The sequence below is a fragment of the Palaemon carinicauda genome, chromosome 42 (assembly GCF_036898095.1).
Source record: "Palaemon carinicauda isolate YSFRI2023 chromosome 42, ASM3689809v2, whole genome shotgun sequence".
Taxonomy (NCBI): Eukaryota; Metazoa; Arthropoda; class Malacostraca; order Decapoda; family Palaemonidae; genus Palaemon; species Palaemon carinicauda.
Genome location: NC_090766.1, coordinates 25,204,570 through 25,219,569, shown reverse-complemented (window position 1 = coordinate 25,219,569; position 15,000 = coordinate 25,204,570). Strand labels below are relative to the sequence as shown.

Here is a 15,000-nt window from a genome sequence, read left to right as displayed (position 1 = left end):
CACACACACACACACACACACACACACACACACACACACACACACGATATATCATCATCATCTGTTACTAGTCATCTAGAATAAAGGTTTCAGACATGCCCTTCCACTTGCATCTGTTTATGGCCTCTCTATGCCAGTCTAGACCCACACATTTTCTTAGCTTGTCAATCCATCGTCTTCTCTTCCCCTGATTCTTTTGCAATCTCTGTTTCTTGTCTTTGAAGGGCTTTCATGACCGCTGAAGTTTTGATAGAATTAATAGCTTTCTTTAGTCTATAAATGCCATACATAGTGGTTTGTCATACTTTGTTGATTTTTCCATTAGCTGGTTGATTACATAGATATGTTAGGTTGTTGAATACCTGCTTCTAATAGTGTGCCTGCTCATATTATTATATTATTTATTGCTTGCTAAACTGCAACCCTACTTGGAAAAGCAGGATTCTATTAGCCCAGGGTCTCCAACAGGGAAAATAGCCCGGTGAGGAAAGGAAACAAGGAAAAATAAGAACAGTAACAACATGAGAATAATTATTTCCCATTTAAGCTATGAAAACTTTAACAAAACAAGAGGAAGAGAAATAAGATAGAATTGTGTGCCTGAGTGTACCCTCAAGCAAGAGAACTCTAATCTAATACAGTGGAAGACCATGGTACAGAGGCTATGGCATTATCCAAGATTAGAGAACAAGGGTTTGATTTTTGAGTGTCCTTCTCCTAGAAGAGCTGCTTACCATAACTAAAGAGTCTCTTCTACCCTTACTAAGAGGAAAGTAGTCTCTGAACAATTTCAGTTCAGTAGTTACTCCCTTGAGAGAAGAAGAATTGTTTGGTAACCTCAGTGTTGTCAGGTGTAACAGGACAGAGGAGAATATATAAAGAATAGACCAGACTATTTGGTGTATATGTAAGCAGAGGGAAAATGAACCATAGCCAGAGAGAGGGATCCAATGTAATACTGTCAGGCCAGTCAAAGGACCCCATAACTCTCTAGCGGTAGTATCTCAACATGTGCGTGGTACCCTGGCCACCCTACTACATATTATTGAAGTCATAACTCCACAATACTTTTTTCACACTAAGAATCCAGTTACGCTAGATCCTGATTACTATTTACACGTAATATGGACCTAACAACCTAATGCCTCTGACATTAGCATACTTAGACCATTCAGAGGTTTACAGGAGTCATCATTATCATTCTATACAGGACCAGAGACTCTAACATTTCCAGAGGAAGTTGAATAAGCTATATTGTAGTTCATAGGAACTTCCTCCCTCAAAGGATGAGTCACCTATAAAAAGACAGTTTGTATTTGTTTGGGAACAGATTCATAGTTTGAAAGTAATTTGTATTTTTTTCCCTAGATATACAAAGCTCTTGAGTCCTTTGAGTTACACTTCCCTCCTCAGCCACCCTGTAATCCTGGTCTAAGGTCAAAAGTAAGTGTCTAGCAGACTGATTGGTAAGCTGGGCTTCTTCACCTCCTGCCTGTAGTTATAGCAACTGTACTTGTCTAAGTTTTGATGGTCGTTCCAGCTTTGCTGAATTCATATTTCTATTAACCCTTTTACCCCCAGGCTATTTGGAAATTTCCAACCCTTAACTCCCAAGGGTTATTTTTTATTCAAGCACGTTTTGCAGTATATTTTTTTCAAATTGCTCTAACAGCCTTAATTTTTGTCATAGAGAGGTCAGGTTGGTCTCATTCTCTTGGAAAATGCCTGAATTTTCTCAAAAAATTATCAAAAATATGAAAAAAAAAATTTTATAGCATTTTTTTGCAAGGACGTACTGGTACGTCCATGGGGGTAAAGGGATGTGTTTTGTGAAACGTACCAGTACGTCCTTTGGGGGTAAAAGGGTTAAACAACTTACAAAATATCCAAATTACCTTAAAAATGTGTGAGTCTGGAATGAGAGGTAAAATCAACTGGCCTTTTTAACTTCAATTTAGTTCTTTTCCTTGGGGTGGAGCAGTCACTCTGTTATTTGCTGGATCAAACCACATACAGGTGAGCCACCTGAACAGGCACTGTCTTAGCAAGAAGTTTGTTTAGAAGTATAATCTATCCCATCCCCCCAGAAAAAGGGAGAGGATGATCTCTTCCTTGAGGGTACAATCAGGCGCACTATTCTATTGTGTTTCTCTTTCTCTTGTTATTTTTAAGTTTTTATAGTTTATACACTACCTGTATATGAAAGGTTTATTTTGACGTTATTGTTCTTAAAATTCTCTTGTAGTTTACCTCCTTATTTTCTTTCCTCACCGAGCTATTTTCCCTGTTGGGGCCCTTGGGCCTAAAGCATCCTGCTTTTCCATCTAGGGTTGTAGCTTTGCAGGTAATAATAATAATAATAATAATAATAATAATAATAATAATAATAATAATAATGACAACATTTCCGCCATGGTTATAGGTTCTTCCTTGATTGTTTACCAATCCCTGGTAGTGACTTAGCCTAACATGTGCTTCATCCGCATGTACTGGTTGTTAGGAGGTTGACAGGAATCCCTACTTTTGCTCCTATACGGGACCAAACAGCTTTGGTATATCCAAGGAAAGTAAACCAACCAGATGGTTATAGAGACTTCCTCCCTCTAAGGGTAGGTCCCATATTGAAGTAGAAATCACAAATTTTTAAAGTAATATGTATTTTTCCTATAAACTTAGTCCCTAAAATTATACTTCCTGCATCAACCACCTCACAAGTCCCAGGTTTAAGGTCAAATTAGGAGCTCAGTGGCCTGTTGGGTGGGCGGTGGTTCCAAGTTGTTAGAGTTTCAACTCCCATGTCAAACTTCACTAAAAGTATATACCAATTAAAGGACTCAGGTTTGTATAGTTACGAAAAATACATATTAAAGTACTTTAAGAAAAATTTGTGAATTACTTCCTTTTTTTTCTAATCTTTATGAGCCCTTTCCATAGTTTCAGTACAGCGGGTATATGGTTATGAACAGTTTAGGATGCTTCAGCGTTAAATGGAAAGGTACATAACCCTTTTACCCCCAAAGGACGTACTGGTACGTTTCACAAAAGCCATCCCTTTACCCCCATGGACGTACCGGTACGTCCTTGCAAAAAAATGCTATAAAATTTTTTTTTTTCATATTTTTGATAATTTTTTTTGAGAAAACTCAGGCATTTTCCAAGAGAATGAGACTAACCTGACCTCTCTATGACAAAAATTAAGGCTGTTAGAGCAATTTAAAAAAAATATACTGCAAAATGTGCTGGGAAAAAAATAACCCCCTGGGGGTTAAGGGTTGGAAATTTCCAAATAGCCTGGTGGTAAAAGGGTTAATAAGTCTTCCAACATTGTTAGATACAGTGTGGTATGTTCCTACATGAATACAAACCTAGAAAAGCTGTTAGAAAGCTAGAAAAGCTGTTAAAAATTTAACAACCTGCAGGTGGTGGGGAAGCCTGGCCTACCTGTTAGTCTGCTAGATAATATACTAACTTTTGAGTTCTTTTGCTAGTAGTGCATACGTACTCTTGCAGCCTCTCAAGTTATAACTGTTTTAATCATTTTACTTTCTCTTTATAGATAATCAGTAAGTGAGTAGACAGGCTGTTGTGTTCAGGTAAACATTGATAAATTAAATGGAAACTACATGGCTATGTAGTTATTTTTCAGATAAGCTGTACAGTAATTTTGTGACAGGTTTGTGTAAACATGCCATTAATCTTGGCATCATTGATACTTTTTTAGGGGTGCCTATAACTTGTTCTCAGTTTTCCCCTTGGTATGTGTGGCTCTTCAGTGACTATGACAACTTGAAGCTAAAGCAGTTGGTCTTCTTATGGACTTTGCTGGTACTTCATCGGCATATGGAAGTAATTTTTTGTTGCCCTTGCAGTGTCTTCTCAACTCCTGCTTCTTTCTTGGAAGCACTGAAGGGTATGGCACCTGCTGGTGTTGTTGCTGCTGCTTTTGAAGATTTCCCTGTGGTCTCTTCCTCTATTGGAGAGTCCTCATGTATTTTTAAGAACCTGAAGAAGGCTGGCAAGAAGAAGCATGTACGTTCCTCCTCCTCCTCTGCCTTTTCTACGATAGATTTTTCAGATGTAGCTGCTTTGATTCTTCAGATGTAGCTGCTTTTAAGATGAAATCATCAAAAAAAATTCCGGGAAGAATGATTGACGAGTCGCCAAAGACTCCGCCTGATATCTCCCTGGTTTTGGGTGAGAGAGACTACAGTATGTGGTACCGAGAACCAACCAAGACTGGGAGTGTGTCTTGGTAGGCATTACAATGGCCTACACTCCCGTTATCGGTGCTCAATCTTGTACCAAGCATAATAAACTTAATGTCAATCAGGATAAAGGGCTCAACCATTCTTTTCCCCTTTTCATGGCTGCTCCACCTATATGCAATGTCCCAATGGCTCCTGATAACAATCCAGTGCCAGTTGAGGCAAAGAATCCCAAGATTGAGTGATCATTTTATTTTTGGTGCCTTTCAAGAATCAGACCTCACTAAAGTTGCCGTAGTTGGAATTTGCTCACTTAGCCTTGGACAGAGTGAATTCTCAGAGCTGCTTGCCTGGGAATCACTATGCTTTAGCTTGTTGACCAAAATCCTGCCTATCGCACACTCTCAACAGAGGATTATGTGTGCCCTTGTTGATCATGTATCTTCTATGTTGACAGCAGGGTTGCCTCTAGAGAGATTGAGGCCACACTATTCTCAGCTACTGTATTCAGGCTGGTGCCATGGAAACCTTCCATTGCTAACTTCTAGGTGGCTTCCTGTATAAACCAGTGGTCTGATGCAGTTGCTCACTTTGCCAATACTTTTCATACCATGGGTTGAACCGGACATTAGATACAGGTAAACTTTATAACCAGGCATCCTTTTTTTTATAAGAATTGTTAAGGAGTATCTCTTCCATCCTCCCAGATGAGAGTGATATACATTCGGACATATCTTACACAAGCATATAGGTTCTCACGTGACCAACTACCATTTACACTTGATATAAGCCCGCTATAATGGCCATGACATTTCCTTGCTTAGAGCATTAGGAGGTTGGCAGGAACCTTCACTTTTGCTCCTGTAAAGGACCAGGTGCCCTGGTATCAATCGGGGAAGTTAAACCTGCCAGATTTTATTTCTTAGGGACTTCTTGTTGTGGTGGCCTGGTGGTAGGTTCCTTGCCTGGTTGCCAGACTGGGGTTCAAGTCCCGCTCAAACTCGTTAGTTCCTGTGGTCGCTGCAACTTCACCTGTTGAGCTAAGGAAAGGGGGAGTTTGGGGGAGCCTATAGATCTATATGCTGAGTCATAAGCAGCCATTGCCTGGCCCTCCTTTGTCCTAGCTTGGGTGGAGAGGTGGCTTGGGCGCTGATCATATGTATATACCGTTTGGTCATTCTCTAGGGCATTGTCCTGCTTGATGGAGCAATATCACTGTCCCTAGCCTCTACCGTTCATGAGCGGCTTTTAAACCTTTAAGGACGGGTCTCATATTAAAGGAGGATGCCAGAAAACTCCAAATCAATCAATCAATCAATATAGAATGATGGTTTGTATTCATGTAATAACAATCCCAGATTTTTATTAAGTACTGTACTCTATTTTCTTACTGTATAAAAAGCTGAGTCCCCTGAGTTGTTACGCTTCCTGCTTCTAACCCCTGCAAGTCTCCAGGGTTAATGTCAAAAGTGAGCACCTAGCTTGATTGCCTGGTGGGCAGTGCTTTATCACTACCTGCTGGTAGTTATAAGTACTTTATTAAATTCTTAACCCTTTTACCCCCAAAGGACGTACTGGTACGTTTCACAAAAGCCAGCCCTTTACCCCCATGGACGTACCGGTACATCCTTCAAAAAAATGCTATAAAATTTTTTTTTTCATATTTTTGATAATTTTTTGAGAAAATTCAGGCATTTTCCAAGAGAATGAGACCAACCTGACCTCTCTATGACAAAAAGTAAGGCTGTTAAAGCAATTTAAAAAAAATATACTGCAAAATGTGCTGGGAAAAAAATAACCCCCTGGGGGTTAAGGGTTGGAAATTTCCAAAGAGCCTGGGGGTAAAAGGGTTAAGTACTGTACTCTGTATTTTTCTTACTGTATAAAAAGCTGAGTCCCCTGAGTTGTTATGCTTCCTGCTTCTAACCCCTGCAAGTCCCCAGGGTTAATGTCAAAAGTGAGCATCTAGCTGATTGCCTAGTGGGCAGTGCTTTATCACCACCTCCTGGTAGTTATAAGTACTTTATTAAATTCTTAATATCCACCCCAACTTCGCTGAAGTCCTACACCTCTTAAAGGGCTCGGGTTTGTAGTTAGGAAAAATACTTTAGAAAATTTTTATTTTTTCTTTGTTATTAGAGCTGTTGTTTTTGTTTTGCTTTTATTTTGCATAGTAGAAAGAAATTTAGCATGAAGGGTTTGCGTTTTGTTCTTTCCGTTTTGTGATATGTTTTTACACCATTTATATGATACTGTAAGTGTTTTTTCACAGATTATAGTTTTGCTGTTATGTGTTCAGTACTCAGCTTTGTAGTTTGATAAGCATTTTGCCACAAATTTGTCTGATTTGGAAGCAACATCTAGGATATTTTGTTATTAAGGTAAGTTATAGGAGTTTTCATCATTGACATACATACGTACATACATACTGTACATATATATATATATATATATATATATATATATATATATATATATATATATATATATATATATATATATATATATATATATATATATATATATATATATATATATATATATATATATATATATATATATATATATATATATATATATATATATATATATATATATATATATATATATATATATATATATATATATATATATATATATATATATATATATATATATATATATATATATATATATATATATATATATATATATATATATATATATATATATATATATATATATATATATATATATATATATATATATATATATATATATATATATATATATATATATATATATATATATATATATATATATATATATATATATATATATATATATATATATATATATATATATATATATATATATATATATATATATATATATATATATATATATAATATATATATATATATATATATATATATATATATATATATATATATATATATATATATATATATATATATATATATATATATATATATATATATATATATATATATATATATATATATATATATATATATATATATATATATATATATATATATATATATATATATATATATATATATATATATATATATATATATATATATATATATATATATATATATATATATATATATATATATATATATATATATATATATATATATATATATATATATATATATATATATATATATATATATATATATATATATATATATATATATATTATATATATATATATATATATATATATATATATATATATATATATATATATATATATATATATATATATATATATATATATATATATATATATATATATATATATATATATATATATATATATATATATATATATATATATATATATATATATATATATATATATATATATATATATATATATATATATATATATAATATATATATATATATATATATATATATATATATATATATATATATATATATATATATATATATATATATATATATATATATATATATATATATATATATATATATATATATATATATATATATATATATATATATATATATATATATATATATATATATATATATATATATATATATATATATATTTGGAAATGCATTCTCATTTTTTCTTGAAAATACTGTATATATAATACATAATACAGTTGAGAGTTCTTTGAATTGTGTTTATAAACAACTAAGAAATTTGATTGGTGTCTTGATCCAAGAGGTTCAGAATGTTGGAATCTACCTCATTCGATACTGGTCGGTTAACTAGGATTCCAGCATCACTGAAAGAAGGCATTGATGAATACATGTGATACAGTGGGATGTTAGGAAAAAAAAAAACTTGAATTAAAAAATTATTTGTTCCAACACAAAATACTTACCGAGAACTACTTTCTTTTGGAGTCACTTGTGATCTCCTCTCTTTCGACAGAGGTTTTTCGCGCCGTTACCCCCCCTACTCTGTTCTCTACATAGGCCTACCCCCGCCGCCAAGGAATGCGCCCCGAGGGCAGGATTAGGGCAGGTCACTGCTTCTCTGGGTCATTCTCCTCATCAAGTTCCTTGGTCGTGAGGTGTTCACACCTCACTCTCGTCTCTCTCGATCCTTTGTGCGCGTTTAGTGTTCCACGTGTTCCCAGCGTGGGGACTTATGTTTTTTCGCAGTGTGCTTTCCCAAGTGTTCCTGTGCGTTCACTTTTCAACCGTGTGCTTACCCGGTGTTTAATTCATTTCCTTAAGTGCTTGTGTCGTGCGTTGTGTGCATTATGGAACAGTATTCCTTGATTTCCTTCAAGGAATTAATAGCTGAAGGGAACAATTTTACAATAAATCATTCTTCCTCCCCTTATCCTCGGTGTTAGTCGTGTAGGGGCAGCTTATGTTCCCCTTCAACCACGTGTCAGGACTACTAGTCCTGGAACGTAGTGCAGTGAGTGCACTTCAGCACCAAGAGGAAGAATACATCCAAGAGGCTCATAGGAAGACGAGCCTCTCCTCGCCACTTAATTCCCGATGCCTCGTCGAATAGAGATTCTTATACAGCCATCTTCCCTACCCAGAGTAGGGGACGAGGTAAGTCAGTTGCGGGGAAGTGCCCATTGCTCTTCCCCAGGAGTTTGAGTGGGTGCGGTATAGCACCAAGAAAAAGTAGGCGACGAAGGGTTCGCCTAAGAAGACTAGCGCCGGGCGTCTCGCCTGACGGAGCTTCCCTACCACCCTCTCCTACCCAGAGTAGGAGACGAGGTTGGTTTATTGTGGAGAAGATAACTCTTAAGAAGTAGTTCGAGGTAAGTACTACTTTCGAGAGTGTGTGGGGAGACGGAGTCCTGGTGCAAGCAGGCCACGTCTCCTCTGATGACCCCATGTGGGGGAAAAATGTCCCTAATTCTTCTCCAGTCTCTTGGCGTATTTTTCAGTCTCTTCTGCAGCCGAGGGCCTCGCCGAGAAGGAGCCTCCCAGGTCTGTATTGCAGCGTTCCCCGGACCGGCAACCCAGAGTTTTTCTCACCACGAAGGCCATCCTCCAGACGCAGATATAACCCTCGCAGGGAGAAATGCGAGAAGGCCTCTTCAGGCAGGCGTAAGGCCGCGAAGCTTCCGGTTCACCCCGCCAGCGGGTGTAACCGGGCTTCTTTACGGGCAGCCTGGCCGAATCAGCACAGCTGGTTCAGCCCTCGGACTTAAAAGGAACTTTTCCCTCCGTCGGGTCAGCCCACGGGGATCCGCGTCCGCGTCCCCCAGAGAGAATACACGAACGGTAGTCCTCGACGGTACGGCGATGCCGGTTCTGACCCCCGCACCTGGTGCGGAGCTCCCCGCCGGGGAAGACCGGTACCACCGCAAGGGAGTGCCTGGTATTCCAGAACCGAAGCGCCCGGGGAGTGCCCGGTGACCCGGCTCCTCGAGATCAAGCCGTAGGAAGGACTCTACAGGTAAGCGTAAGTCCCCGAAGCCTCCGGTTAACCCCGCCCAGCGGGGAGAAACGCGCTTCTTGTCGGGCGGGGGGTGGCCGAACCAGCCCAGCTGGTGCTGCCTTCAGGTCAGAAGGAACGGTTCCCGCTGTCGGATCAGCCCACGGGAACTGCATCCTTGGCACCCAGAGCCCTTGGGCGGACGAGAGTCCCCGCTGAACCAGCGTTGCCTGCGTTAACCCAGGCCCCTGGTGCGGACGTCCCCGCAGATGAAATCCAGTACCTCGGCAGGACGGCGCCCCTGGCCCCAAAGAGCTAGACGTCCAGTCGGCGTGCCCGGTAACCCAGCTCCCCGGCCCCAAGCCGAGACCTCGGCTGACGGAGAGGAGGGCTCCCTGACGGAGGACTCCGTCTATAGGAGAGTGGTTAGCCTTTTCAGAAGGCACCACAAATACCGGAACCTGCGACTACGGATGAAGTTTCCTGGAAGTCAAGCCTTTTGAGGATCATGCAGACTCCCTCCCAACCTAAGACGTCCCTAGCACTTCCTCTAACCCGAGATCTAGTCCTAGAGCAGGAGTATGTCGGCAAGGTAGTGGCCAGCAATGCCGAGGCCCCCCAACCCTTAAGGCGGAGTCAGCAGTAGACATCCTTAGTCAAGGCGTTTCAGACGGTAGAGCCGCTTCGGCCCCAGTCTGGTTCTCGCCAGCAGAAGCCTCCATGATGGAGAAAATGTCGAGGGACTTAGTAAACGTCTCCTCTTGGCTGGACTGGTGGGCTTCCACTTTGGAAGGTGTACAAGCCTCCTTTGACCCTGAGGACCCTGTCCAGCAAGGCCTACTGAGGGACCTCATTACCTCCGGGGGTAAAACCCTTAGGTTATTGACATATCAGTCTCTCGCACTAACAGCTAACTGGGTGCTCTGGAAGCGAGACACCGTTCTGGCGAAGGTATCTTGGAAGACACCAGACAGGGAGGCGCGAGCCATTCGCAGCTTTCCCCTGTGGGGAGAGTCTTTGTTTCCTCGGAAGGAACTAGAAGCCATAATGGAGGTCTTGAAAAAGAAGGAGGCTAACGTCCCCAGACCTACGACTCCTAGGAGACCGCCCTATAAGAGGTCCGTCTCGGATAGTGCCGCGACACCCCAAGCCTCTACCAGCACTACGAGGAGAGAAGCCCTCCTCTTTCTCCTGGTCCGCAACGCCTCAGCCCCCCCGCAGGGGAGCTCCAGCGCCCTCAAGCTCCTTCAGGTCGGGTTACTCCGCCTCTAGGAGAGGCAGATCAGGCCGCCCCTCTAGAAGAAGATAGAGTGGGAGGCCCCCTATCCCCGCCCAACCCTCGGGTTGGAGGATGCCTCAGACGTCATTGGCAAGCATGGAAGACTCAAGGAGCAGAACCTTGGACAGTGTCCGTACTAAAGGAGGGCTACAGACTTCCGTTCCTAACGGAACCACCCCCGCTTTTTCCGGCCAACCGGATAGAATAGCTAGATCCCAAAGACCCGTTAAAGAGGACCGCCCTTCAAGAGGAGGTGTCGTCCATGCTAGAGAAGGGTGCCATGGAAGAAGTTCTTCTCCCAGGGCAAGGTTTCTACAGTCGCCTGTTCCTGGTGGAGAAAGCGACCGGGGGTGGAGACCGGTTATAGATCTGTCAGCTCTCAACAGGTTCGTCAAGAAGACGGACTTCAAAATGGACACTCAGAATTCAGTCCTGCTGTCCTTGAGGGAGAAAGATTATATGATGACCATCGACCCCAAGGACGCATACTTCCAGATTCCGGTCCACACCTCGGTTCGGAAGTTCCTCCGGGTGAAATAGGGTTCCCAGATCCTGCAATTCAGGACCCTTTGCTTTGGTCTGTCAACAACGCCCCAAGTGTTCTCAAGAGTCTCCACGGCTGTCGCAGTGGAGGCTCATGAACGAGGCATCCGCCTTATCAGATACCTGGACGACTGGTGGCTTCTTTCCGCCTCAATGGTCCTCTTGGAGGAACAAGGGAGAAGTCTCCTCCAGTTTTGCAAGGATCTGGGGATCGTAATCAACCCGAAGTAGTCAAATCTACCCCCATCCACCGGAATGAACTACAGTACTTGGGAATGACATTAGACATCATTCGGGGAAAAATTTTCCCTTCGGAGGATAAGATAAGAAACCTCAGGCATATTAGTCAGCCGTTCCTTTCAGAACACCCCAGGAGGGCGAAAGACTGGCAGAGGCTGATAGGTCACCTGGTCTCATTGGAGAACCTAGTTCCCCAAGGGAGGGTAAGGCTCAGATCCATCCAATGGAATCTCAGGAACCTCTGGTGACAGACGGATTTACAGCAGGTGCTAATCCCAGTCCTTCCAAACACGAGAACCTCCCTAGAATGGTGGCATTGCCAGTCGAACTCACTCAAGGGGACAACCTTCGGGGCCGGCCCTCCCGAGTTACTACTGTTCACAGACGCCTCCAACCAGGGATGGGGAGCCCTTCTCCTCGCCGAAACGGCACGAGAGACCTGGTTGGAAGGGGAGGGGCAACTCCACATCAATGTCCTGGAGTTGGAAGCAGTCCAGAAGGCGTGCCTACGCTTCACAAGTCTGCTAAAGGGGAACACCGTGGCGTGGATGTGTGACAACGCCACGGTAGTGGCATACATAAAGAAGCAGGGTACTTGTAATCGAAGGAGTTGTGCGATCTCGCCTTAGAGAGTCTAGATTGAGCGGAAGAAAATCAAGGGGTGATGTTAGCAAGGTTCATTCCCGGGAAGAAAAACGTTCTGGCCGACGGCCTCAGCAGAATGGGCCAGATAGTAGGGACAGAATGGTCCCTTCTCCCAGGAATAGCCAAGCTCATCATTCAAAGCTGGGTTTCCCCGGCGGTTGACCTCTTTGCAACAATCTCAACGCCCAACTCCCAGTCTATTGCTCCCCTGTTCCAGACCCGAAAGCAGCCTTAGAAGACTCTTTGCAGCGCAAGTGGGACAATCTGGATGTGTACGCCTTTCCCCCTTTTCACGTTGATAAGACAAGTGCTCAACAGAGTAAAGACTGCCCGAAACCTAAAGATGACTTTAGTAGCGCCCCGGTGGCCGGAGAGAGAGAGTGGCTCGCGGATCTAAAAGACCTATCGAGTCAACCGCCGTGGCCTCTGTCCGCCAGGTCAGACCTTGTGCGCCAGCCTCACTTTCTCAAGCTCCACGACAGCCCACTCTCCCTACGTCTTCACGCCTGAAGACTAAAGAGCGGCTCCTGAAGAAAGATGGATATTTTTCCTCCACGGCTAAGAGAATGTCTCTATTCCTGAGAAAGTCGCCAGCCGCGGTCTACCACACAAAATGGGCCTCCGTCCTGAAGTGGTGCTCTGAGAGGCACATTAGACCTCTTAAGGCCTCTGTCCCAGACATAGCAGATTTTCTGGTGTTTCTCAGGGACAAAGCAGGGATGTCAATCCCAGCCATAAAAGGGGTGCGGGCTGCCTTAGGCCAAGTCTTCCTCCTGAAGGGCATCGACCTGGGGGCCTCGAGACACATAGCAATGCTTGTCAAAAGCTTCGAGCAGTCTTGCCCCCCTCAGGCGGGAAAGGTGCCCCAGTGGGACTTAGGCAAGGTCCGGAAGATGATGTGTCGTTCCCCCTTTGAACCCTTGAAGGATATCGTGGACAAAGATCTCACCCTCAAGGCCGTCTTCTTGCTGGCCTTGGCGTCTGCTAAGAGAGTGGGAGAGATCCATGGTTTGTTATTCGACGTCTCTCACTCAAAGGGGTGGAAAGAAGTATCCTTCAAGTTCGTACCTTCTTTTGTGGCCAAGACTCAAAACCCGGCAGTCTGGGACCCGAGTTTTGAAGGTTTCTCGATTCCTGCCATCCCTAAGACAGGTAATGCAGAAGACTTAAAATTGTGCCCAGTGCGAACAATTAGAAAATACCTGGAAAGGACAGCGCATCTCCGACTGGATATCAAGAGCCTCTTCGTTTCCACAGGTACTGTATTAATAAGAAACAAGTTTCCAAGACACCATCTCCTTCTGGTTGAGACAGGTGATCGCCAGATCCTACAAGGAAGCTGGTTCTCCATTGGGACAGTCATTGCCGCCCTCCAAGCAGTGTAGCGGTGAGGCCAGAGGCACTTGCGTGGCTAGCCTCCGATAGGAGCGAGTGCGAAGCCCTCCTTATCGCCTACCCGCTCTCTGGCTCTCCTCTTAGGAGTTTACAGGCTGTCCCCAAAGATGAACACATTCTTCGCGACTACACTTCGGGGGAAATCGTCAGAAGAATTTTTCAAGAGGTGAGTCTTAGATAATAGCGTAAGGTTGCGCAGTTACCCTCACTCCCGCACTCTGATAGGCCCCCGCATTCCATAGCCCTCTAGGCCCTACGTGCCGAGTCAAGTGTCCTAATAGCACTCCTGCCTCCTAAAGTATAAGTCTCCAAAAGAAAGTAGTTCTCGGTAAGTATTTTGTGTTGGAACAAATCAAAAATTTTAAGTAATTTTTATTTTTCCTAACATACTTAGAGAACTACTTTCGGGTAATGGCCCTCCCTTCCGTCCCCGAGTGCCATCCTTCCATTGCCAAGTTGGGCTATACGACAAACTTAATGAGGAGAATGACCCAGAGAAGCAGTGACCTGCCCTCGGGGCGCATTCCTTGGCGGCGGGGGTAGGCCTATGTAGAGAATGGAGTAGGGGGGTAACAGCACGAAAAACCTTGGTCGAAAGAGAGGAGATCACAAGTGACTCCAAAAGAAAGTAGTTCTCGGTAAGTATGTTAGGAAAAATAAAAATTACTTAAAATATTTGATTTTAAAATATTCACATTTATATAGATTTATATCTTATTTATTTTAGTTTCACAAACTTTTATAATTTTTAATTCCAATAACTAAAGGCAGTTCAATTTGGATAACATATTATTGCAATGCCCACAACTAATCATTAACGCATTACCAAGTTTTTCACACATAGGCATGTTGTAAAATTTACTAGCATTCACAACATTTTCTAAACTGTGTATGTTCAAATAAGTCCCAAGAAACTTTCGCTTTATCTTCCAGGAGGTTTAATACCTAAAGATGTCACCGGTCACTTTCCCTATACAAATCCGCGAAGCCGCTTGGACAGCGGACACACCTGCCATGTAGGGCAGAAAGGACCCAATCTTTTGCCTGCCTCATGATTGTCATAGCCTTACCTTTAAAAATTCTGACTTCATCATCTTTTCATCATAAGGAAATTGAAATTTTATGTGTTCCGTAACTGACATACAAACCTTAGCTATTACTTTCGGCGTACCTGAAATGACGAGCCATTAGAATTTTAACGAAGGTTTACTACCCCATCGCTAGTTAGCGGGGGTAGGGGAGGGTAGCTTGCTAATCCCCCCCACACACACCTGTGCTTGAGCTCACTT

The 15,000-nt window shown here is 42.1% G+C and overlaps 1 protein-coding gene across 8 annotated transcripts in view; it reads left to right on the top strand.

Annotated features, from left to right (window-relative positions):
- LOC137632938 (uncharacterized) overlaps nucleotides 1-15,000 on the top strand; it is a 183,803-nt gene that overhangs the window by 51,828 nt on the left and 116,975 nt on the right. The window contains exon 2 of one of the 8 annotated variants that reach the window (XM_068365049.1): nucleotides 6,478-6,586. The exons of 6 other annotated variants lie outside the window; for them this stretch is intronic. Coding sequence is in view for 1 of the 2 variants with exons in the window: in XM_068365047.1 (XP_068221148.1) it covers nucleotides 2,953-2,995 (43 nt within the window). In the remaining variant the exon portion in view is untranslated. Of the gene's footprint in view, nucleotides 1-2,940; nucleotides 2,996-6,477; nucleotides 6,587-15,000 lie in introns of those variants that run through there. One more of the 8 variants, XM_068365047.1, reaches the window with a different exon arrangement.